General features: G+C 37.5%; 1 protein-coding gene and 1 pseudogene across 3 annotated transcripts in view; one reads left to right on the forward strand and one right to left on the reverse strand.

The window, feature by feature from the left end:
* The window catches only part of OPHN1 (oligophrenin 1), a 376301-nt gene that overhangs the window by 63778 nt on the left and 285944 nt on the right, over positions 1–26579 (reverse strand). For all 3 annotated transcript variants that reach the window (XM_050776883.1, XM_050776881.1, XM_050776882.1), the window contains exons 16-18: positions 11557–11641; positions 5776–5834; positions 4157–4262 (exon numbers count right to left, since the gene is read on the reverse strand). In XM_050776883.1, the coding sequence (XP_050632840.1) occupies positions 4157–4262; positions 5776–5834; positions 11557–11641 (250 nt within the window). The remainder of the gene's footprint in view (positions 1–4156; positions 4263–5775; positions 5835–11556; positions 11642–26579) is intronic.
* Positions 12218–26074, forward strand: LOC126946764 (akirin-1-like; annotated as a pseudogene).

Consider the following 26579-nt stretch of genomic DNA (forward strand, 5'->3'; position numbering starts at 1 on the left):
AGAACTGGGATTACAGGCCTGAGCCACTGCGCTTGGCCTGTTCCATTATTACTGATGCTAACTTTGATCGATTACTTAAGGTGGTGTCTGCCAGACAGGTTCATTGTAAAGATACATTGTTTTTTATTTGTGATTAGTAAGTAACTTGTCAGTAATACATAGGAATAATGTGAACATCCTATTCCTCAATACTCTTTTACCCAACAGTTTTGATTCATGTCTAAAACAGACCACTTAGATAGCAAACTAATGATTTTTCTAATTCTGTCATTTGTCCTATGTTTATTAGCTGGTATTCTTTCTGCAATAAAAAGCTTTCCTTCCTCTACCTACCTACAAGAATTTTGTTTTTCAACATGTAATAATCAAATACATTATTTATTGTTGTTGATGTTCAGGTTGACTCAAACATCATCGGTGTCAGCCCTTTCAAGGTTTCTACATCCTCTGGACATGACACTATTATGACACTATTAGTGTGACTCCGTTCTTTCTTGCTTGGTGGTACTGTTTATCCAAGACTAACCTTGTATTTTCCTTGCTCCAGACATGGAATCAGCCATTTCTCTAAGCACCCCTGATTCCTTTGAAAAGGAAATGCTATTTAAAAACAAAAAACTGGGTACTAAGTGTATTCACTTCTTTTTGGGTAGAATTCCTTCAAGACTGATTCAGTGAATAAAGTCTTTTCTTCTTGTTGCTTTCTCTTTAAATCATGAATTCATATTAACATTCTTAATTTAATTTTAATGTTAAAAAATTTTTCCTCATGTCTTTAATTTTATATCTGTATCTCTTTTGTATACTATAAGGCTTAGCTTGTGATAACATTAACATATTTACTTTTTTGCTTTATCTTTATAAGATGTATGTGTGTGTTTCAAGTTAAATTATATTACTACTATTAATAAACCTACTGAGTGATGCTTAAAATTTTGCTTTTCTTGTTTCTAGAGTACATCTCATTAAGGATGAGTCAGAGGACTGTGTTGACACGTTAGTTGAAATAATTGCTTTCTCTCTGTAATTATGCTATCAAGTTGATAAACACTTAGGTTCATTAAATTCATTTGCTTTTATTGGTGTTCAGTTTTATGGTTCATAATTTTTGATTTAATTTTATTTTTTGGATATGTAAAACATTAATATGGCTTAATAGTCATAAGTATATAAGGAGGCATACCCAGAGGAATCTAGCTCTTATCCCTATCCCCTCCTCCCTACTTACCACACCTATCCACTATAATAACCACTTTCATTAGTTTATTTTTATAACACATTTATTGAAATATATTTTACATATCATAAAATTCACCTTTTTAAAGGTTAAAATTAAACGGTTTTTAGTATATTCACGGAACCGTGCAACTGTCACCCTTTATATAATTTCAGACATTTTCATCATTCCAAAAAGAAACCTCATACTCATTATCAATTACTCCCCATTACTTCTCACACCCCCACTTCCCAGACCTTGCCAACAACTCATCTACTTTCTTTCTCTATAGCTTTGTCTATTCTGAACACTTCATATAAATGGAATCATATATGTACTTTTGTGTCTTGTTTTTTTCACTTAGCATAATGCTTTTGGTGTTTATCCATGTTGTGGCATGTATCAGTACTTCATCCTTTTTATGGCTGAATAATATTCCATTGCCTGTATACCACATTTTGTTTACCTATTCGTTAGTTAACAGACATTTGGGTTGTTTCCACGTTTCAACAACTATGAAATAATGCTGCTATGGACATTTGTGTACAAGATTTTGTGTGGACACATGTTTTCATTTATCTTAGGTATATACCTGGGAGTGGAATTGCTGGATGTATGACAACTCTACATTTAACTTTTGGAGTCATTAGTTTTTTAACATTTATCTTAGTGTATGCTTCATTTGACAAAATTTTTTAAACGTGTGTGTATTCTTACATATTCTTATTTTCCTCTTTTTTCTTACAAAATAAAAGCTAGCAAATTATAAACCTTGTTTTATAGCTTGAAATTTTTTATGTTATTGCTTGTTTTATGTGCTGCAAAATTGTAATATATCCCAGAAAATCACTACAAAACAAAGTTCATAGAGATCTTCCTCATTCTTTTCTTAAATTACTGCATAATACAACATTGTTTAATACATCCTTATTTACTCGACTAGTGCCCTATTTTCAGATATTTGTGTTGTTTCCGATCTTTCGCTTTTGAAAATTGTGCTGCAATGAGAAACCTTGTGCATGTGTTGTTTGTATTTGTGGAGGTGCATCTTTAGAGTATATGCCTTAAAAAAAGGAAAAAAAAAAAAGCTCAAATATCATATACCCTGTTTTACCCTGTTTTGCTGGGTCAAAGGATAACCAAATGTTTAGATTTGTTAGGTATTGTCAAATCCCCTCTTCTGGAACCGTACTGCATTAACACAAGAAATGTATTGGAGGACAGTTTCCCCATAGTCTCATTAATAAGCATTAGGATTTGTCCATAAATGGTAGCTCAGTATAGGTTTAGTTTGTGTTTTTGTTACTATGAGTGAGCTTCAGCATATTACCACATATTTAAGAGTATTTGCCATTCTATTTCTGTGATCTATTTGTTCATGTCTTCTTTTGATTTCAAGATTTTGAGGACTAAGATTCTTAAACTAAGCCAAGCAGCCAGCCTTTGGGCAGATAGAAGCAGGCACCCTGACGCTCACTAAGCAAGGGCATCCTCAATTGAGTCCTTGGCTCTTGTCACATGTTGAGACTCTCAGAAAGTCAGAGCTGAAAAAACCCTTTGAGATTAACTGCTTCAGTCCCTTCGTGTTATAGATGCACAAACTTGTGGGCCAGAGAGTGGAAGGAACTTTCTCTAGGTCACACAGCATATTTGTGACAGATCTGGAACTTGGACTCAAAGACTCCTCCAGGGCAACTTTAAATTAACATGCAAATAGCTTCTTTGCTGATTTTTGTACATTTACTGAGATTATCACAAACTAATTTTTGGAGACCAGAAGCCTCTTAATGTTCTCTATTAGCTCAAATTACAAACACTGGCAATAAATATAAAAGCCATCCTCTCTTGTTAATTCTGCTTATTATCTACATCAGTATCCACAATATTCATTTGCTATAGAAGTGTAGAAAACAGTCTTTGAAAGTCAGAGCTGAATCAGATCTTGGAGATCTCACATATAATAGGAAAACTCAAGGTCCAGATAGGCAAAGCACTCAGGATTTATTACAGAGGGAGGCCAAAAGAGTCATTAACCTGGAAACTCACCTTCATTAAAGGCCTCAAGTTGAGGTGTTTCAGAGCCTCTCCAAATGAGGTTAAAATGTATCATTACTGCATCTTTTGAGTATGCAGACAACTGCATTTGCTAAATATATACACTTAAAATACATTACAATTTTTTAAACTTATTTTCACTTTTTTTTACTGTTTAACATACCAAGAGAGGCCTTAAGAGTGACCTGTCCCTGGTCACAAAATGAACTAATAGCAGAAAGCAGAAATGAAACTAGAGCCCAGGTCTGCTGGTTCCTGGACAGAATGCTTTCTGCCTTTTTTTAAGCCAAGTAAATTCATCTTGATTCACAATATTAAATCCTCTGGCCAGGAAGCACCACTGTGGGACACATGCGCCCCTTTCACCTGCTTATCTCAGTGCCTGTCACCAGGACTATTCTCCAGGATCCCGCTGTCTGCTACTGCCAGCCACACCAGGGCAAGAAGTTGACCAGAATCTTAACAAAAAGTCCCATTTCTTGAGAGCCTCTCATGTGACATGCATTTTACCTGTGTTCATCCTAATCCACACAACTGGCCTTCATTATAGGGATTGTGCAGATGAGCAAACAAACTCAGAAGGTTTGCCTAAGATTACACAGCAAACAAGTTGGAGAGCTTCAATTCAACACCAGGCTCATCTGACGGCAAAGCCCAATCTACCTTGCTGTTACCTTTCAACTGAGACAACCCACATGCATGATGACTCTAAGAGGATATGTACATGAGTCAAGGCAAAACAGCCTTCCTCACAGAGCATTCAGCCTTCTAAGGAAGCACTTAAGGGCTGGGGCTGAAAGAGCTGAGAGGAAGCTTCTGTGTAGTCCAACCACACGGGACAGTTGTCTAATAGAAACTTTTTCTGAAAATCCAGCAGTTACTTACTTGACCAAGTGTCTTATCAGAAGTTCCAGCATCTCTCGGTTCTTTTCTGGTAGCTTATATACCAGGGAGTGAATAGCTCCTAGGCGGTAATCCAGGTTATCAGACTCTGAGAGAGAAGGGTAAGAAAAATGGTTTGGCTTTCTGGGCAACTGGATTGAGCAAATTCTCACATATATATGCACACACACACAGATTTGGAGAAAGACAACCAGAGACACAGAGAGACAGAGAGATAATCAATGAGATGAAAAGAGACAGAGATAAATAGGCACTGAAATACAATAAAAATTAAGGACCCAGAAACAAAGACAAAGACACAGAGAGAGAAAGAAAAAAGGCAGAGAGAGAGAGAAAAAAACACACACAAAGAAACAGGTCTAAAAAGATGTAGAAAACAGAAGATAGAAAAGAAGAGAAGGATGAGAAGAGAAGATTGTCTCAGAGGGAGTCAGAACTCCAGGCACAGCAGGTTGTTCCTGAAGTCTCACAGATAAACTTCCAGCTGGAAGCCTATTCCCATCCACCTTCCTTGTGGTACTAAGAAGTGTGCTGTTGCCTCTGGATTCCTGTTAAAATCACTGAGAGCTCAGAATTAAAGAACAAAGCTCCCTTGTTTGAACAAAGACCCATTATGATGTTAAGTCCCTTGAATCTTTTTCCTCTACACCACACAGGATATGATACAGAATATGATGCAGAACCTCCACGTTGAGGTGGAGAGGGGCACTCACACAGTGGCCTCAGCCAAAACTTTCAATGCTTCTTTAATTGCCAACTTTTGGGAGTAATTCTATATGCCTTATTTCCTATGTACTAACGTCCTCTCCCTCAGTTTTCTCATCTAGAAAATCTGGGCCGGGCGCGGTGGCTCAAGCCTGTAATCCCAGCACTTTGGGAGGCCGAGACGGGCGGATCACGAGGTTAGGAGATCGAGACCATCCTGGCTAATACAGTGAAACCCCGTCTCTACTAAAAAAAAAATACAAAAAACTAGTCGGGCGAGGTGGCGGGCACCTGTAGTCCCAGCTACTCGGGAGGCTGAGGCAGGAGAATGGCGCAAACCCGGGAGGCGGAGCTTGCAGTGAGCTGAGATCCGGCCACTGCACTCCAGCCTGGGTGACAAAGCGAGACTCTGTCTCAACAAAAAAAAAAAAAAAAAAAAAAAAAAAAAAAGAAAATCTGATGCTGGCACTAGCAGATTAAGAACAATGGTTCACAACACAATAGAAAAGCATTTGAACAGGCAAAATGCTGAAGGAAGTTGAAACGGCAACTGTCGTGTAACCATTTTGCTGTCCCCTGGTAATGTGAGCCAATGTTCTTGTTCTGATGGAAGAGGCAATGAATACATATATAAATAAAGTCTTTATATTCATCACAACCCTCAAGTTAACCAATTTTCTCAAGCCTACTTAAGTAACACTAATTATGAAAAATAATAGAACTCTTGAGTTAGACAGCAAGCAAGAATACTTTCATTTGGCAGTTGAGTAAAATTTGTGTATGTGTTTTAGGTTTCTGTGCCCTCAATCACTTCCCCTCAAACAATTTTCAAGGCTTATTACAGTAAACATTAAGAAACTAGGACAACACAGTTAATTAGTAACATAAACACTTACTGGCAGCAGAGACCAGCTCTTTGTGAAGCCTATAGGTCATGACAGGTTCAGAAAGATTCCTGAAATGAATGAAAATTGTCAGTTGCTTTGGGAAGAAAGCAGCTGGGTATTGGATTCTTAGTTCTGGGGACAGCAAGGCTGAAGTTCCTGAGCCCTACAGCTTAGTGGGATTATATACATTCTTCTCTTCACCTGAAGCTTCCTCAGGGGAGTCCAAGTTGCTAGTAATTCAACAAAAGACCTGCAAAAGCATGGGCTGAGCCCTCTAGCAAGGTCTCCAACTAGCTCACAAAAGTGAAAAGAGGCACAAATCAGTCCCACAAAATTCCAGAGGGGACCCATTCTGAATGCTACCATGAATCCCTTACAATTTGATAGATCCTTAGAATTTCCAAAGTGCTTTTGCAATTGTCCTCCCAATTGATTCTTCCAATAATCCTGTGAGGCGGAGCAGTTATCCAAATCCCCATTTATGGGAGGAGGAAACTCAGGCTCAAATGGGTTTACTCATTTAGTCAAAACACATTGAGCATCTACTTGTACCTGGCATTGTGCCAGGTATTGGGGATCCAGAGATGAGAAGAAACAGTCCAAACTTCCAAGGAGATAATAGTTTAGTAGAAAAGAGCACCATACACAAAACTTGCAATGCAGTGGGACAAGTATGATGATAAAATAAAGGTACATGGTAGGTGGCTCTGAGGAAGTAAATAATCAACTAATAATTATAAGAAAAGCAAACTCTGTACTGCTCTAAGTGATTTACATATATTAACCCATTTAAACCTCATATCAACTCTGTGAGGTAGGTACCATTTCCAGTTTATAGATGAGGAAACTGAGGCCTAGAGAAGTTAAAAACTCATCCAAAATTACACAGCTAATAAGTGGTAGAAGCAGGAAGTCTGTCTCCTGAGTCCATGCTCTTAATTACTATATTATACTGCCTGCCACTGTTGTTACTGTAGTAATCCAAGCAAAAGATAATAAAAGACAAACAGAGGGGCTAGTCGTGGTGGCTGACATCTGTAATCCCAGCATTTCGGGAGGCCAAGGCAGGAGGATCACTTAAGCCCAAGAGTTCGAGACCAGTCTGGAGAACTTAATGAGACCCCTACCTCTTAAAAATAACATAAAAACAGTAACTGGGCATGGTGGTGCGTGCCCGTAGTCCAGACTACTCAAGGGGCTGAGATGGGAGGACTGCTTGAGCCTGAGAGAGAGAATGGTGTGGTGGGACGGCAAGGCTGCAATGAGTCATGATCACAACACTGCATTCCAGCCTGGGTGACAAAGCATAGAAAGAATAGGTGAGGAGAGTGTTTTGAAAAAATATTAAAGAAAGAACTCCTTCTTTGATTGGGTATGATGGCGAGGGAGCAATTTGGTTTGGGTGAATGAAGAGAAAAAGAGTTGATTAAGAGGGAAGTAGAGATGCTAAGTCAGGGAAACCTCAGGAAGGAGATGTCTACTAAGAAGTTGGATGCAGGGCTCTGCTAGATTAGAGAAGCAGATGTGAAAATCAGGAACCTAGAGAACAGATGACGAAACCACAAGAACAGATGCCACTTCTCCAGGGGAGCTGGCAAACTGGCAGTCAAACAGCTACATGAGGCCTTCTGATATTTCTTCTTTGCCCAGCACAGTGTATAATAGTGAAATGGAATTGAATCAATTATCAAAATATTTTAAAATGAGATATTTCATATACAAATCCATATCCCCTGTCTCTGTCGAAAAATGCAAATATCTGGCTCTATTGGTTCTTTGTAGAAGTAAACAACACTGCTGTTTGTATGTAAACAAAGGGCTTGTCATGCAAATAAAGGTTCAATGTGCAAAGTGTTTAATACGAAAATAGTCTACTTCACTCAGTTTTATTTCCTGGTCCCTGTAGATATTTCAGTTTTCAGTCGTTCTACTATAGTAAAATAAGTAGAGAGCCCTGGAAAATACCAAGTAGAAAGCCCATAAAGGACATTGACAAAAATGACCAGAGGTTAGAGAAAAACAAAAAGCAAGTGATTCAGCAGAATCCAAAACAGAAGAAAGTATCCAGGAAGGCTTGTTAACAACTTCAAATGTTACAAAAAGGTCAAGTAAGGTAAAGACTGACAACTGTGCTTTTGTGCAGCATTGAGGATATCCCTGGTGACCCTGGCAAAAGCAGCTTCACTGGAGCAGAGGGGGTAAGAGTTAGATTACAACGAGTTAAGAAGGAACTGGGGAGTTAAGAAGTACAGACTGGGAGTGTATATTACTTGACACAGAAGCTTGGCTGATGTCAACAAAAAGAGTGAAACTGTGTACAATATTTTAAGAGATTTATTCTGAGCCAAATATGAGTGACTATGGCCTGTGACATAGCCCTCAGGAGGTCCTGAGAACTTGTGCCCAAGGTGGTCGGGGTACAGCTTGGTTTTATATGTTTTTAGGGAGGCATGAGACATCAATCAAATACATTTAAGAAATACACTGGTTTGGTTCAGAAAGGCAGGACAACTCAAAATGGGGGGCTTCCCACTTTGAGGAATTTAAAATTTTCTGGTTGGGAAATTTAAACATTTTCTGGTTGACAATTCGTTGAGTTTATCTGACGACCTGGGATCAGTGGAAAGGAATGTTCAGGTTAAGACAAAGGACTGTGGAGACCAAGTTTTATTGTGCAGAGGAATCTCTCAGATACCAGACTTTAGAGAGAGCAGGTTTTAAAATGTTTTTTATTAGACCTAAAAGGGCACCTGGCTCTTAGTTGATTATCTACTGGATCTGGAAAGAAATGAAGGAAAACAATGGGGGAAGGGGATTCTCTATAGAATGTGGATTTTTCCCACAAGAGACTTTGCAGGGCAATTTCAAGGTATGGCAAGAAAATGTATTTTGGGGTAAAACATTTTCATTTTTTTCCTGTGTTATGCCAGAGTCAGATGGAAAGTAAGTCATGATATACAGGGTTAAATAAAATCCATCTGATGAGAATTTATGGCTTGGAGGGCATGACTCCCCAAACCCCATAGAAAGGAATTTGGGCAAGATAAAAAAAAAAATCAGAGCTTAGTCCTCACTCAGAAGGGGTAAAGTATCTCATTAGGCAATCTTGTTTAAGTTCCTGGCTCTAACTATCATCTGTATGGTTAATGATCACCAAATTTTAGTTCAAGCCATGAGCTCATCACTGAGTTTCAGAACTATGTATTCAATTGCCTGCTTAATATTGTGCCCTGATTTCTTCAAAGGTACCCAAATTTGATATAACCAAATTCCAATTTATTGCCTCCCTCAAACTTAGTCTTCTTGTGTTTCTCAAATCAGTAAATGCATGACCATCATTTGGTTGTATGGGCCAGAAACATGGAAGTCACCTTTTTGTCTCCCTATCCCTAATCCTCATATCCAACTCATCAATTTTACTTCCCAAATCTCTTGAATATGCTTACTTCTAGGAATATCTACTGCTACTCCCTAGTCCAAGCATGAGCATCATCTCTTGCCTGGAAGACAGCCATAGCCTGCTGATTTACACACCTCTGCCCATTTTATATCACTGTAATCTAATCGCCATACTTTTTTTTTTTCAAAATACAAATCTCAGTATGCACCTCTTGTTTAAAATCTTTCAATATATTCCCATTACTTTTAAGATAAATTTAGACCCCAATTTTTAAAAGATCCTTTAAAGCCCTGAATGATATGGCCCTTACATACCTCTCCCTCCCTCTCTACACTCAATACTCCCCCTATACTGATTCATGTAGTTTCTTGAAGGGGCCTTCCTCCCTCCCGCCTCAAGTCTTCGCATATTCTGTCTGGAGCCCAACTCCCACTTAGTTGATTCCAACTTACAGTTCAAACCTCAGTTTAAACCAAAATGGGTGACATCTTCCTATTAAATGCCTTCATAGCACATTATAACTTTCCTTCAGAGTACTTATTAGAGTTTATTACATTTGTATGATTATTTGTCTTCTGACTGTCCCCTTTACTAGAATAAGTTCTTTAAGGTCAGAGACCATATCTATACACAACTGCCTAGTGCCTAACATCACACTTGGCACAGAGTAAGCAGTCAGGATATTTTTACTGAATCATTTAGTGATTTAAAGATGTATGTGGCTGGAGCATAATTACATGCTGGGAAAAAGAGCCAGTTGAATGAGAGGATAAAAATAGAGGAGAGAGAAGGGATGATTGCTAGAGGACTTCTCTTGAAAGGTTAGAGATAAGGGGTGATTTAGTTACCTAGAACAGAGGGTGGAGACCTGCCCTGGAACACAGCTATCTTTGAGAACTCTAAAGGGTATTTACTGGCTGGTGTATATTACAGAACCATGGATGAGTCTCAAGAACAAATATCACTTACTGGGGGTGCTGCCCACTCACACTTTCAGGTTGGACCCTCTCATCTTTGAAAAGGGCCACACTGCCTATTATAGGATGAGCTGGGAATAATGCAATGTGGGGAAGGCCTTACAAATCTAAGAAAATGTTGAGACTCCTTTGAAGGAAGCTACAGATACAGAATCACTTATTCCCACTATTCTCATCACAACAAGCCTTCTTAAAGTGTTCATAACAGATTGCTCTCTGTCTTTACTGAATTACCAAGCCATTCAAAGAAGGCCAAAGCTCCTGGGATAGGGGGCAGGAGAAGAAGATGCCCCAGTGCCAGGGGCCTTATAAGTCAGAGACACTTAGATTTAAAAAATACAAGCTGGGACCATGGCTAATACTTAATGGAGAAAGTGGTGCACCTTGGTTTCCCCATCTGCAAAGTGAGTCAAGTACCACCTAGTACACTCGGTTAATGGGAGAAGAAAACAATGACACTATCAGTGTAAACAACTAGCTGCAGCCTAGTACAGAATAAACCCTCCAATAACAGTTATTTTCTTCATCAGCAAATGCAGGAGAAATATTCCTGGAAAGAACATTCAAGTTTATGGAAAGCTCTAAGATGATGCTACAGTAGCAAAACATTTAACAGTAATATCTGAAACCCAATCTATTTTGGATTAGTGAGATTTCCCAGAGCTTATGTATCAATCTTAATGGCTCAAGAACACAATCATTGAAAAGAAGAGGCTTTCGCACATAAAGCATGATACATACTATGAGACATAAAGAGTGGTAAGAAATCAATGTGTTTAAAAATATATATGTCTCAAACACCTTTTGCATAATATAAATTTATGCCAATAAACTGAATAATATATTCATCAATATTGCACATGCCCAAATTTTGTTGGTGAGCTAACTTCTTTCCATACTGCTGACAGTTCATTTAGCTCCAACATTATTACACTTGTATTTTCTTGGTTTTTATTTCCATTATCTGGATTAATACATGATACGTAGCACATCACATATATAGATCATTTTTGCCCCAATGCAATTTGATGTTTCAAAATGGGTATTATCCTCTAAAACATGTTAGCCACCCTGAATAGTCCCAGCTCCTGATTCTACTAGTGAATCCATCATGACATCACTCTATCTGTGAAGAGCAAAACATATTCAGTTATTTCAAGTGCATGATTTTTGAACATAATCTTTTTAGCCTTTTTTCAATAACAATTCTATTATTTTTATGCTTCTCTTGCTTTAAACTCTCAGATTTAAAAAACAGTCTTTGCACATTCTTGGCCAGAAATCATCTATACATGTTTTTTCTTAAGCAATTCTATCCAGCCTCCTGGAACTGAGACCACATTAACTCCACTCAACACCCAGAGAAATTTCACCAGCTATGAAAAGCAAACTACCAATTCAAATCAGGCATACCTGAGGTAGAATTTCAAGGAACTGGTGATTGTCTTAATGTCCCAGTCACTATTATGAAAATCAACATCTCCTGGGCATTTAGGATCTATTTGAGAAAAGTAAACAAAAACCAAAAGTTAATCATCAAAAAAAATCTTACATTTTCCCTCTTTTAAAAGAAAAACAAAGTATATTACCCTAAGTAGTTTTTAAGAGATCAAAACTTTAGAAGAAGCAAATCTTTGATGTTTCAAAAACATGACTGCATTCTGGTCTACCATATAAGGAATAAGAAAGTAATCTATCCAATTCGCACAACAAGAAAACACTGAACAAACAAAATCAACTCTTCTTAGATTCATCAGATAACTGGGGTCATAGGGTAAATGGCTGTCCCCAGAGGTGAGGAGATAGAGAGAACCAAATCTTTTTTTTTTTTTTAATTTATTTATTATTATTATACTTTAAGTTGTAGGGTACATGTGCATAACGTGCAGGTTTGTTACATATGTATACTTGTGCCATGTTGGTGTGCTGCACCCATCAACTCGTCATTTACATCAGGTATAACTCCCAATGCAATCCCTTATTGTAACAGAAGCACAGGAATAGAAAACTCCTTGGGAACCAGCACTGGGATAGGATAACCTAACCTGTAATTTACAAATTGCTAAGGCTTAATATGTTCGGGTTTGAGCGGTAAAAACTCCAATGGCACCCAGTCCAAAAGGGGCTCCCACGCTTTTGTGAATTTTACCTACAGGAGTCCTATCAAGTTTTGATGGTGAAAAATCCCCCCATGCTTCCAGCAGTGGGGAAAGATAAGTAGTCATTTAAAAATATTCACAGACCCTTCTCTTCTTCTTAAAAAGGTCTTCCCTCAAGAGAAACTGTTTTTACCAGATCATAACCTCCTGCAGTTTTATCAGAACCTAAGCGAACGAAGTGAAGGGAAATACCAAATTCCAGACCCAATTTGCCTTCTAGTCTCTCCCAAGAGGGGAAAAAAAAATCCTGAGAAGAACTTAAGTAAGTCACAGGCCAGGGGCACAGCTCACTAAAAGAGACATAATCTTATAGAAGACTTCCCCACCCATGACACCTTACCACCGTATCAACTGGGCTCATATGTAACTACGGAAATATGACTAAAAGAATTGTGCTTCTCAGATGATATTTAAGTCTTTAGGCAAAACCAAAAATAACAGAGGCGGCAAAAACAAGAACATCAGAGTAATGTTTAGCCTCTATCAGTCGCATTTCTATATACTAACAATGAACTATTTGAAAAAAATTTCAAAAACAATCCCATTTACAATAGTATTAAATAAAGAAAAGTTTAGGAATAAATTTAGTAAAGGAAGTGAATAACTGCTACACTAAAAACCATAAAACACTGATAAAACAAACTGAAGACACAAATAAATGAAAAAATAGTCCATGTTCATGGATTAGAAGAACTAATCTTGTTAAAATGTCCATACTTCCCAAAGCGTTCTCTGGGTTCAATGCAATTCCTATCAAAATTCCAAGGTCATTGTTCACAGAAATAGAAGATAATCATAAAATTCATATGAAATGACAAAACACCCTGAATAGTCAAAGCAAGCTTTAGCAAAAGGAACAAACATGAAGGTATCACACTCTCTGACTTCAAAATATATTATGAAGTTATTATAATCACAACAGCATAGTACTAGCATAAAAACAGACCAATCAACCAATGGCACAGAATAGAAAATCCAGACATAAGCCCAAGTACTTAGAGTTAATTGATTTTTTGAGAAAGGTGCCAAGAACACTCAACGGGGAAAGGATACTCTATTCAGTAAATGGTGTTGGAAAAACTGGATATCCTCATACAGAAGGAAATTGGACCCTATCTTATAGTGTGTACAAAAATCAACACAAAATGAATAAAGATTTAAATGTAAGACCAGAAACCATAAAACTACTACCAGAAAACATAGGTGAAAAGCTCCATGACATTTGTCCAGGCAATGATTTCTTGGATCAGACTCTAAAGGCACAAGCAACAAATGCTAACATAGACAAATGGAATTGCACCAAACTAAAAAGCTTCTGCAAAGAAATGGAAACAACACAGTGAGGGGACAACCCACGGATTGGGTAAAAACAAGGGCAAACCATAAATCTGATAAGGGGCTGATATTCAAAATATAGAAGTAACTCAAACAACTAAATAACAAGAAAACAAATAACCCAAGTAAAAAATGGGTAAGAAAATATGAGCAAAAATTTTTCCAAAAAAGAGATACTGGAATATGTGTACTTGAGAAAGAGAGAGTGCAGTAGTTGTGAGACACTGCATTGAATCCCATGCTACCCTGTCACACAGAAGAAAGCAAAATCAGGCTGAACTCAGCTAAGGACAACCCATACAGGAAACATTTAAACCAGCCCTAGCTAGAGGGGAATCACACATCCCAGTTCTAAGCCTTGACACGGCAGGTTAAAGTGCTCTGGGTCCCTAAATAAACTTGAAGAGCACTCTAAGCCACAAGGACTGCAACTCTTACATTAGTCCTAGTGTTGAACTGGGCTCAGAGCCAGTGAACTTGGGAGGCATGCAACCTACTGTGGCTATGGGAGTCCTTGCACCACCCCATACAGCACACCTCAAGGCTCCAAAAGAGACCCCTTCCTTCTGCTTGAGGAAAAGAGGGGGCAAGAGTAAAGAGGACTTTGTCTTGCATCTTGTATACCAGCTCAGCCACAGTACCCTAGGGCACTCATCAGAGTCCTAAGGCCCCTTTTCCAGACCCTAGCTCCCAGACATTTCTACACACACCTGGGGCCAGAAGGGAACCCACTGCCTTGAATGGAAGAACCCAGTGTTGGCAGGACCCATCACATGCTGACTAAAGAACCCTTGGACCCTAAATAACCAGAAGCAAAACCCAGATAGTACTCATTGGGCCTTAGATGAAATTTTGTGGGCCTCAAGTATGACTCAACACATTCCCAGCTATGGTAGCTCTGGGGAGAGACTCCTTCTGCTTCAGAAAAGTAGAGGGAAAAGTAAAAGTGGACTTAAAAAGTAAAAGGAGAAAGTAAGGAAAGAATACAAGAGTCTCTGCCTAGTAATCCAGAGAAGTCTTCCAGATCTTATTCAAGACCGTCAAGGTGGTACTACTACAGATCTGCAAGAACCACAGAATTACTGGATATGGGATGCTCTCTAATGCAGATATGGCTTGGATCAAAACACTCAAGTCCTTTCAAATATCTGGAAAGCCTTCCCAAGAAGGGCAAGTACAAACAAGCCCAGACTAAGAACACTACACTAACTACTTAACTCTTCGATGCCCAGAAACAGATGAACATTCACAAGCATCAGGACCATTCAAGAAAATATGACCTTCCAAAATGAACTAAATAAGGCATCAGAGACTACTCTTGGAGAAACAGAGGTATGTGACATATGAGACAGAGAAATCAAAATAGCTCTTTTGAGAAAACTCAAAGAAATTCAATATAATATAGAAAAGGAATTCAGAATTCTATCATATAAATTTAACAAAGACATTGAAATAATTTTAAAAATCAAGCAGAAACTCTGGAGTTGAAAAATGCAAGTGACATGCAGAAGAATGCATCAGAACCTTATAATAACAGAATCGATCAAGCAGAAGAATTGATAAGCTTGAAGACAGGCTATTTGAAAATACACATTTAGAGGAGACAAAAGAGAAAAGAATGAAAAACAACGAAGCATGCCTACAGGATCTAGAAAATAGTCTCAAAGGGCAAATATAAGAGTTATTGGCCTTAAAGAGGAGGTAGAGAAAGAGATAGGGGTAGCAAGCTTATTCAATGGGATAGTATCAACGATATCAACTTTGAAGTACAAGAAGGTTATAGAACACCAGAGACATTTAACCCAAACAAGAATATCTAAAGGCATTTAATAATCATATTCCTAAAGATCAAGGATAAAAAAAAAGGATCCTAAAAGCAACAAGGGGAAAAGAGACAAGTAACATAAAAAAGAGCTCAAATATGTCTGATAGCAGACTTTTCAGTGGAAACCTTACAGGCCAAGAGAGAGCAGCATGACATAAAGTGCTGAAGGAGAAAAAAACTCTTACCCTAGAATAGTATATCTGGTGAAAATGTCCTTCAAACATGAAGGAAAAATAAAGACTTTCCAAGACGAACAAAAGCTGAGAGATTTCATCAATAGCAGATCTATCTTACAAGATATGCTAAAGAGAGTACTTCATTCAGAAAGAGAAGAACAGTAATGAGCACTAATAAATCACCTGAAGATATAAAATTCACTGGTAATAGCAAGTACACGGAAAAACAAAGAATATTATAACACCATAACTGTAATGTGTCAACTTCTCTTAAGTAGAAAGACTAAACAATTAACCAATAAAAAATAATAACTCCAACAACTTTTAAAGACATAGAGAGTACTATAAGACATAAATGGAAACAACAAAAAACTGAAAAGTGGGCAGAAAAAATTATGGTGTAAAGTTTTTATTAGTTTTCTTTTTCCTTGTTTGTTTATGCTATCAGTCATAAGCTGGCATCAGTTTACAATAATGGGTTATAAGAGAGAATTTGCAAACCTCTTAATAACCTCAAATCAAAAAAGATACAATGGATACACAAAAAATAAAAAGTAAGAAATTAAAATCATACCACTAGAGAAAATCTACTTCACTAAAAAGACAGAAAGAAAAGAAGGAAGACAAGACCATAAAACAATTAGAAAACAAATAATAAAATGGGAGGGGGTAAATCATTACTTATCAATAATAACATTGAATATAAATGGAAAAAACTCTCCAATCAAAAGACATACAGTAGCTCAATGGATAAAATAATTAGACTTTTGCCTACAAAAAACACATTTATCCTGTAAAGACACACATAGACTGAAAATAAAAGGGTGGAAAAAAGATATTCCATGCCAATGGAAACCAAAAAAGAACAGAGTAGCTACACCTATATTAGAAAAAATAGATTTCAAGACAAAAACTTTAAGAGACAAAGAAGATCATCTGTCTTATAGGACAGATCTCGTATTGATAAAATCCCTCAGCTTTTGTTTGTCGGGAAATATGACCTTCCATATTTATTTCTTTCTTTATTTCTCTTTCATGTTTGAAGGACATTTCCACTGGATATACTATTCTACAATAAAAGTTTTTTTTTTTCCTTCAGTACTTTAAATCTTCAGAAGATCATTATGACCCCATAATGATAAAGGGGTCAATTTAGCCAGAGGAAATAACAATTTTAAATGTAATACATCCAATGCTGGAGCACCCAAACATATAAATATTATTAGAGCTAAAAGGAGAGGTAGATTTCAATAGAATAATAGCTAAACACTTCAACACCCCCACTTTCAGCATTAAACAGATCTCCCAGACAGAAAATCAACAAACAAGAATTGGACTTAATCTGCACTATGGACCAAATGGATCTAGTAGATATTTACAGAACATTTCATCCAATGGCTACAGAATACACATTCTTCACCTCAGCATATGGAACATTCTCAAGGACAGACCATATGTTAGGTCACAAAACAAGTCTTTTTTTTTTGAGACAAGGTCTCACTCCACCACCCAGGCTGGAATGCAGTGGCTCACTGCAGTCTCGGCCTCATAGGTTCAAGCAGTCCTCCCATCTCAGCCCTGGCTAGTAGCTGGGACTACAAGTGTGTGCCACCACACCTGGATAATGTTTTGAACATTTAGTAAAGACAAGGTTTCACTATGCTACCCAGGCTGGTCTCGAACTCCTGGACTCAAGCGATCTGCCTACTTCAGCCTCCCAAAGTGCTAGGATTACAGGCGTGAGCAACTACACCCACCCGTAAAGCAAGTCTTAAAACATTCAAAAACCCTGAAATAATATCAAGCATCTTCTCTGACCACAATGGAAAAAAAAAAAAAAAAGCCAGAAATCAGTAACAAGAGGAACTTTGGGAACTATATAAACACATGAAAATTAATATCCTCCTGAATGATCAGTGGGCCAATGGTAAAATTAAGAAGAAAACTGAAAATTTTCTTGAAGCAAATGATAGTGGAAATGTAATATACTAAAACCTATGGGATACAGTAAAAGCAGTACTAAGATGGCAGGTTAGAGCTATAATGCCTACATCAAAAAGAAAAGCTTCAAATAACCTAATGATTCATCTTAAAGAACAAGAAAAGCAAGAGCAAGCCAAACTCCAAATTAGTAGAAGATAAGAAATAATTAAGATCAGAGCAGAAATAAAATGAATTTGACATGATAATAAAACAAAAAGATCAATAAAACAAAAAGTTGGTTTTCTGAAAAGATACATAAAATTGACAAACCTTTAGCCAGATTAAGATAAAAAGAGAGAATATACCAATAAATAAAATCAGAGATGAGAAAGGAGACATTACAACTGATACTGCAGAAAATCAAAGGGTAATTAGTGGCTACTATGTGGAACTATATGCCAATAAATGGGAAAACTAGAAGAAATTCATAAATTCCTAGACACACACAACCTACCAAGATTTAACCAGGAATAAATCCAAAACCTGAACCGACCAATAACAAGGAACAAGATCGAAGGCATAATAAAAAGTCTAACAGCAAAGAAAAGTCTGGGACCCAATAGCTTTACTGTTGAATTCTACCAAACATTTAAAGAAGAACTAATACTAAACCTACTCAAACTATTCTGAAAAAATAGAGTGGGAAGGAGTACTTCCAAACTCACTCTACAAGGCCAATATTACCCTGATACCAAAACCAGACAAAGATACATCAAACAAACAAACGAACAACAACAAAAAAAAAACTACTGGCCATGACCACTGATATATATATATATACTCAACAAAATACTAGCAAGCCAAATTCAACAAATTTTAAAAATCCTTTATCATGACCAAGTGGGATTTATCTCAGGGATGCAAGGATGGTTCAACATACACAAATAAATCAATACAGTACATCATATCAATAAAATGAAGGAAAAAAATGATATAAGAATTTCAATTGATACTGAAAAAGCATTTGATAAAATTCATTATCCCTTCAGGATAAAACCCCTCAAAAATCTGGGTATAGAAAAAGCATGGCCCTGCCCAAGGCCTGTTCCATTCTCATTGAAAGTAAACATCAATTTAGCCATGTGTCTGTTAGGATCCCTAATATTCATAAGACACTGTCAACTCCAATTTCAGCTTGATTGTATAGCATGTTGGTCTACATTCATCTGACTAGACGATGATTTGTACATTATAATTACTTCTCAGAGAATAGCAATTCCAGCTTTATAGTCTGTAATTCTTTTTTTTTTTTTTTTTGAGACAGTCTCACTCTGTTGCCCAGGCTGGAGTGCAGTGGTGCAATCTCCGCTCACTGCAACCTCTGCCTCCCAGGTTCAAGCGATTCTCGTGCCTCAGCCTCCTGAGTAGTTGGGATTACAGGTGTGTGCCACCACACCCAGCTAATTTTTGTATTTTTAGTAGAGGTGGGGTTTCACCATATTGGCCAGGATGGTCTTGAACTCCTGACCTCAAGTGATCTGCCAGCCTCGGCCTCCCAAAGTGCTGGGATTACAGGCGTGAGCCACTGTGCCCGGCCATAGTCTGTAATTCTTACATACATCTTTGTGACAAGACAGTATTCATACAGGATTACCTGAAGAACATGCAGCCCATCTGTTCCTCTAGGTTGTCCACTGTGAACCACTCTTTTCCACCCAAACACCCTACCTTCTGAATCCGTGGCTCACCACAGCAGTGATTATTGGAAGATTTTTTAATTTTTTTACTCATTTGTATCTGAAATTTTTATGCAAGAACTCACGCTGATATCTTACAAACTCAAATTTGACTCTTGCTTGTCTATAAACCAATCAAAAGAACAAACTAAACAAGTTCTTAGGTCTGTGGATCTCATGAAGATAGAGAGCAGATTGGTGAGTATCAGAGGACAGGAAGGGTAGCAGGAGGGAGGATGAAGAAGAAAAAAAGTTTCCTCCATAAAAAGAGTTATTAGGTTTAGGAAAAGTCAGTGTAGTTTAATAGAAGGAAAACTCTCTGAAGAATCAGAATACAGGAATCCCTCTGGAAAAAAGCATTTACAGTGAGAAACACAAGGTTTTAGAACTCGGCTGATAGAAGATGACAATGTGATTAAAAGGTAGCTGCAATGAAATACAAATGATAACGAAGGACAAAAATTATTCTTAGCGTAATAATAAAAGAATACTTTTTTTTTTTTTTAAAGAATACTTCTTTAAGCTAATAAAGATTTACTGTGATGTGCTGGTAAATAATGAACAGGTCGACACAGAAGGTGGAGAGTGCTGATTTTAGCATTTGTCAATTTCCATGTGAATCAACCATGGCTGATTTGAAGTGATCAACATAATGTCAATGAATGTAAAGTTGGGAAAATATGTGTACAGTTACACCTTTTGAGCAGGTACCAGCTGCCTCCAACACACCATTGAGTCAATCTCAAATGATCAGCTCATATCACCATTAATGGTGCAATACTAGAAGCTTATGATCAGAAGCCAGAAAAGGATGTCTGCTATCACTAGTACTACTTATCATATGGTCAGAGTGTCTAGAACAATGATTCTCAAACACAGCTTCTAGAAACATCTGAGAGGCTTTTAAAAATGACAATACCCACCTTCCCCCTACATCAGGTAAAGCAGAATCTCTGATTCAGGTGAGTCCTGATACTTTTTTAAAAAACTCACCATGGAATACTATGCAGCCATCAAAAAGGATGAGTTTGTGTCCTTTGTAGGGACATGGATGCAGCTGGAAACCATCATTCTTAGCAAACTATCACAAGAACAGAAAACCAAACACCGCATGTTCTCACTCATAGGTGGGAACTGAACAATGAGATCACTTGGACTCCGGAAGGGGAACATCACACACCGGGGCCTATCATGGGGAGGGGGGAGGGGGGAGGGATTGCATTGGGAGTTATACCTGATGTAAATGACGAGTTGATGGGTGCTGACGAGTTGATGGGTGCAGCACAGCAACATGGCACAAGTATACATATGTAACAAACCTGCACATTATGCACATGTACCCTAGAACTTGAAGTATAATAATAATAAAAAATAAATAAAAAAATTAAAAAAATAAACTCTTCACTGAGTGTAATGAACAGCAAAGGTGGTGAGGAACTGGATTCTCAATGTAATTTTAAAAAGAAACAAAAACAGAAAAGTCAAACCCATTGGAAAGGAGATAGAATAATCATTATTTACCTATCATATAACTGTCTAACTGAAAAATGCAAGAGAAACTACTGATACTTTTTTTGTTTTTGTTTTTTTAGAAAGGGTCTCATTCTGTCACGCAGGCTGCAGTGCAATGGTGTGGTCATGGCTCACTGCAGCCTCAAACTCCTGGGCTCAAGGGCCCCTCATTCCTCTGCTTCTCAACTAGCTAGGACTATAGGCTCGCACCACCATGCCCAGCAATTTTTGTACTTTTAATTTTTGTAGAGATGGGGTCTCATTATGTTGCCCAGGCTGGTCTATAACTCCTGGGCTGAGGAGATCCTCTCGCTTGGCTTTACAAAGTGCTGGGATTACAAGCATGAGCCACCATGCTTAGACCTATTGATAACGTTTTTAACATTAACAAGAAAGCTTGTTAAAATTCCTGGTCAGTGAATGAAGATATAAAAATCATAAGCATCCTATATATCAGTAATAGACACCTCAAAATTGTAATAGAAAAAATAGTGGCACTGTATGTGTATGGGTGTGGGAGACAGAGGAGAGAAGAGAGAGTGATTTATTTAAGTCTCAGAAATAATATAAATAAAAGTATTACACACAAAAATACTTCTGTAAATGAAAAAAAAAATTTTGTGATCCTGGATAGAAAGACTAAATATTGCATGTTGTCAACTTGATTCCAATTAATTAATAGATTTAGTATAATTGCAGTCAAAATGCCAACAAGCTAATTTTCTGGAATGTGATAAAATAATTCTAAAGTTTACATGGAATAATAAACTAGCAAAATGAGTGAAACATTTTTTAAACAGTAATTGTGGAAACTTTGTGCTACTCAAAAGGAAAATGATTAATGATGTGGCATGGTCATAGTAGTATAAGAATAGTTAGGCCAGTGGAAAAAATGAAAGCTCAGGATAAGACCATTGTATAAATGTAAGAACTTAATGTACAATAAAAGCAGCATTTTAAATTGGTGGGAAAAAAGCAGAATTGTTCAAAAAATGGAACATAGAAAATTAACTATTTGGGAAAAAATAAGTTAGATCTCTATTTCACAACCAAACAACATATTCAATTTCAAGTGCATGGAGGAGATAAAATGTAAAATACAACCACTAAATAATACAAATAAAACATAAGTGAATTTTAATAGGTTATTGGGTTAAGGAATGACTTTCTAAACATATGGAGAAAATAAAGCTTTAAATGCACCCTGGAGCATGCCATATATATACAGCAAGGGTGACAAGCTCTAAAAACTAGCACAGAGATGACCACTTAAGAGCTGCACTGGGGTCATGATTTGGTTGGGTATGCATTAAACTTTGCATCTCAAAAATAAGTCTACAGTCAGGTACCAAATTGCATGACAGTCACTTGGGCAGATGTTTAAAATGCAGATCTCTGGATCCCAATGCAAGAGATTAATTCATTGGGTCCATGATGAGGCCTGGCAGTTTGTATTTAAAAAAATAATAATGTCTCAAAGGTGATTCTAGGATGAGGCTGGTTTGTGGAATTACTGTATAAATATTGCTAAGCCATCTACCATGTAATCTGATGAATAAAAAGATTGAAAGTAAAAATAACCATAGAAAATATATTGGTAAAGATTCTAACCACCACTCTCAAATGAGAACACAATGCTATTTTTACATTCAGAGGCAAACCAAACAAAACAACTACAGAAAGTTACAATGGCTCACCTAAAGTACACAGATCATGTCAGAGTGTCTCAGTTAATTCAGGAAATGGTAGATAATATAATATTACTGAGAAAAATCTAGTTGCATGAATAGTAAGCCCAGCTTTGATTAATTGCAGTTGATAAAACAGATCAAGTGAGAGGAAAAACAAGTGACTAACAGAAAGCGTGGGCAGAAATAAGCCCATCACACTCTGACATAAGCCACGAAAGCAGTAATGACTAATGTGAGGATTGATTAGTTTCTCCAAGTTAAGGTCTTGCCAGTTGTATTTTAGGCTCTTAAACATCACCCCTCTTCTTCAATTATAAAACCCAGGGATGCCAGACTAAAGGACAGCTGAAAGAAAGGCCATTTGTCCTCTTGTTATCACTGAATATAAGACAAGTGTGTGCCCTAAGTAAAGAAAATCTAACCACAGAATAACAAATGTTATAATCTGTGGAGGTGGAAGATCTCCAAATACTTAATAACTAGTATTGGCACAAAGTTCTATCACTCAACAGAGATGCTGGCTGTAAACACCAGAAATAGCCACACTGGTACCTACTAGCTATTTCAGGCCAGGCTCATGATATATATGTAAAAGAGAAAGGTGCTACCTGAAAAAAGGATAGAGGCTACCCTAGTTAGCAGCTTAATATATATCCATATGCCAATTGATTCTCCCTGTGTTCAAACTATGTCAAGATTATTAACAATATTTATAACCTTGAGGCAAAAATTATATTTTGGTAAATCTACCCAAAGTATGTAGTGGAATTAACTTATGCACAAATATGTCATCACATAAAAGGAAAAAACTAACATGCTAAAGAGGGAAATTATGGGAAAAATTATTGGTATATTTTTGTATCATAGTATCATATAGCTATTAAAATATTTACGCATGCCACATGTATACATATGTAACAAACCTGCATGTCGTGCACATGTACCCTAGAACTTAAAGTATAACAATAAAAAAATATATTTACAAAGTATTTTTAACCCTATGGAAAATATTATGTTAAGACAATGGTGACTATGTAAATCAAAATTTCCAAACACATCCTCTACAAAACAATATAGAGCCACCAGAACAACATAAAAGTACATAAAGCCATGCCCTTCACATAACAAAAAGAAAGAAAACACCTATATAATAAAATACTTAAATATTAAATTGTAAGTAGAAAAAAAAAAAAGAAATCCCAGCAAGCTATCACTCACAAGTCTTTCCAGAGAGCAAGGACAATGCTGAAACAGGAGTGTTAATGAGAAAAGAAGGGACTAGTAGCCTAAGATTAATCTGAAATCACAACCAGAAAGACAAAGTCCACACAAAGCACAAAAATAATGACAAACTGGTAGATTAGAGCCTTGGGGAAGAGCTTTCTATGCAGTCTTCAAAAGGCAGACTTTGAAAGGTATCATTTGTAAGAGAAAAAGTGGCAAAAAATAAGGGAGAGATACCCTGTGAAGACTGGAAGTTTAAAGGAATGTGAAGCAAAAGAGGAAAATTTAGGAATGGTCAAAAGTCTACCAGGCAAATGGAATCAATATCAGACAAAATAGATTTCAAGTCAAAAAGCATTAAATTAAACAAAGAACACTTTTATTTGTGGCCTAGGCTGGAGTACAGTGGTGCAATCTCGGCTCACTGCAACCTCCGCCTCCCAGGTTCAAGTGATTCTCATGCCTCAGCCTCCCGAGTAGCTGGGACTACAGGCGCCCACCACATCCCGCTATTTTTTGCATTTTTAGTAGAAATGGGGTTTCACCATTTAGGCCAGGCTATTCTTGAACTCCTGGCCTCAAGTGATCTGCCCGCCTCAGTCTCCCAAAAGTGCTGGGATTACAGGCACAAGCCACTGCACCCAGCCACACAGAACACTTTAAATGCTAAAAGCCATTCTCCAAATAAAGATACATGAATATCTGTGCATCAAGTAATACAGCCACCACCTTTATAAAGCAAAAATACTAGAGATGTATATAAAAGCACACTAAAAATAAGAAACTTTAACACATCATTTTCATTAAACAACAAATCAAGTGGATAAACAATAAGTAAAGATGTAGAAGACCTAAATAACAATCTTACAGATATATATCAAATTTTATGCCCTGGTACTAGAGGCTACACTTCTCAGTTGCACATGACACACTCACAAAAAGTGATCATATATTAGGTTACAAAGAAAACATCAGTAAGTTCCATAAAGTTGACATGTTATAAACATTGTCTAATAATAATACTACAATAAAGCTAAAAATCACTTTTTAAGTCCATTCCGCATGGAAAATTTTAAGCTTTCTCTTAAATAATTCTTTAAAGAAAGAAATACAAATTAAAATCACAGAATGTCTTTAAAATATGATCATGAAAACACTACATATCAAAATCTGTGGGATACATTTAATGAGGCGATTAAAGGAAAATTCACTAAGTTAAATATGTTCATCAATAAAATAAAAATTAAAAAATGAATTACATTCTTAGCTAAAAAGGCGAAAGAAACAACAAAGCAAACGAAAAGAAAGGAAAATAGCAACATAAGGGCATAAATTAATGAGGTAGAGAATAGAAAAACAGATCTAATGCTAAAACCACAATTTTTTGAAAAAATTAACAAAGTAGACAAGCCATAACCTAACTTTATCAAAAAAGAAGAAATATACAAGGAAGTATAAATATACCAGGGGTGACAAATAAATTTAAATGCTAGGAAAATTCACCAATACAGAATACACAAATAATAAGGATTGGCTTTGGATCTCAATAGAAAAGGAAACAATAGGGCTTGGCTGGCAAGCCCCACTGAGGAGCCGGAGCTTAGGCCGCACTTACCCCCGAGTCCACTCCCGGTCCCTGGCCCCTCAGCGACCTGGCGAACCGGGCGACGCTGAAGCGGCCCATGGACTTCGGGACTAAGCTGCTGAGTCCCTGCTCCCCCGAAGCGGGTGGCGCTGCGCCTCTCTGCCCGGCCCCACTCTGGGCCTCAGGCCCCGACGCCAAGCTGCCGCCGCCGCTTCAGACACAGACCCCACCGCCAAGTCTGCAGCAGCCCGCCCCACCCGGCAGCAAGCGGCGCCTTACAATTAGAGAGCAAATTTTTCAGAACACAAAACTGAATATAGTCGTTATCAGAGGTGGAGACATTTAGAAATTGTTCTTAATCAGAGTGAAGCTTGTGCTTCAGAAAGTCAACCTCACTCCTCAGCACTCATAGCACCTAGCTCTCCAGGTTCCTCATGGATGAAGAAGGACCAGCCCACATTTACCCTCTGACAAATTGGAATAATATGTGAGCATGTCTTAGACTATGAAGATAAGATTCAGGAGGATTGTGAGCAAATCCTCAATACCAAACTAGCAGAACAATATGAAGGAATCTTTTGCGAAATCCACACATGATCAGATTATGCAACGATATGGGACAAGGCCAACAAGCCATGTGTCCTGAAGCTTTGTCACATATCTGGGTACCAGGTTTGACCTCAAGAGATGCCTGCTGTACACTTTTTGCAACTGGTTTGATAACACATTTCAGCTCCAACTTTGCATCCTGAGAATACTTAAACATTTCTGCAGGTCCATTTTATACAACTTGAAAGACCTTAAAACTTTTTGGTTGCCACAAGCATATCTTCCTTTTCTGCTCATCCAGTAAACGGCTGTGCCCTACTGTGATAGATTTTCTAAACAAAAATACCTGGAGCAGCAGTTTAGCAAAATATGCCTTCAGTGGCACTCAACAAATGGAACTTCCCCAAGCACAGTTCTGTAAGAAGTGTGTATGAGAGTGTGTGTATGTATATTTCAAGTTATTATTTGTATAGTGCAATTTTTTTTTTGATCTTGGGGATTCTGTTTTTAATTCATGACAATTATGGTTAAAAACATTGGCTTGGCCGGGCGCTGTGGCTCACACCTGTAATCCCAGAACTTTGGGAGGCGGAGGTGGGTGGATCACCTGAGGTCAGGAGTTTGAGACCAGCCTGGCCAACATGGTGAAATCCCGTCTCTATTAAAAATACAAAAATTGGCTGGGCATGGTGGCAGGCACCCGTAGTCCCAGCTACTCAGG

The sequence above is a fragment of the Macaca thibetana genome, chromosome X, assembly GCF_024542745.1.
Source record: "Macaca thibetana thibetana isolate TM-01 chromosome X, ASM2454274v1, whole genome shotgun sequence".
In the NCBI taxonomy this organism is placed as follows: Eukaryota; Metazoa; Chordata; class Mammalia; order Primates; family Cercopithecidae; genus Macaca; species Macaca thibetana.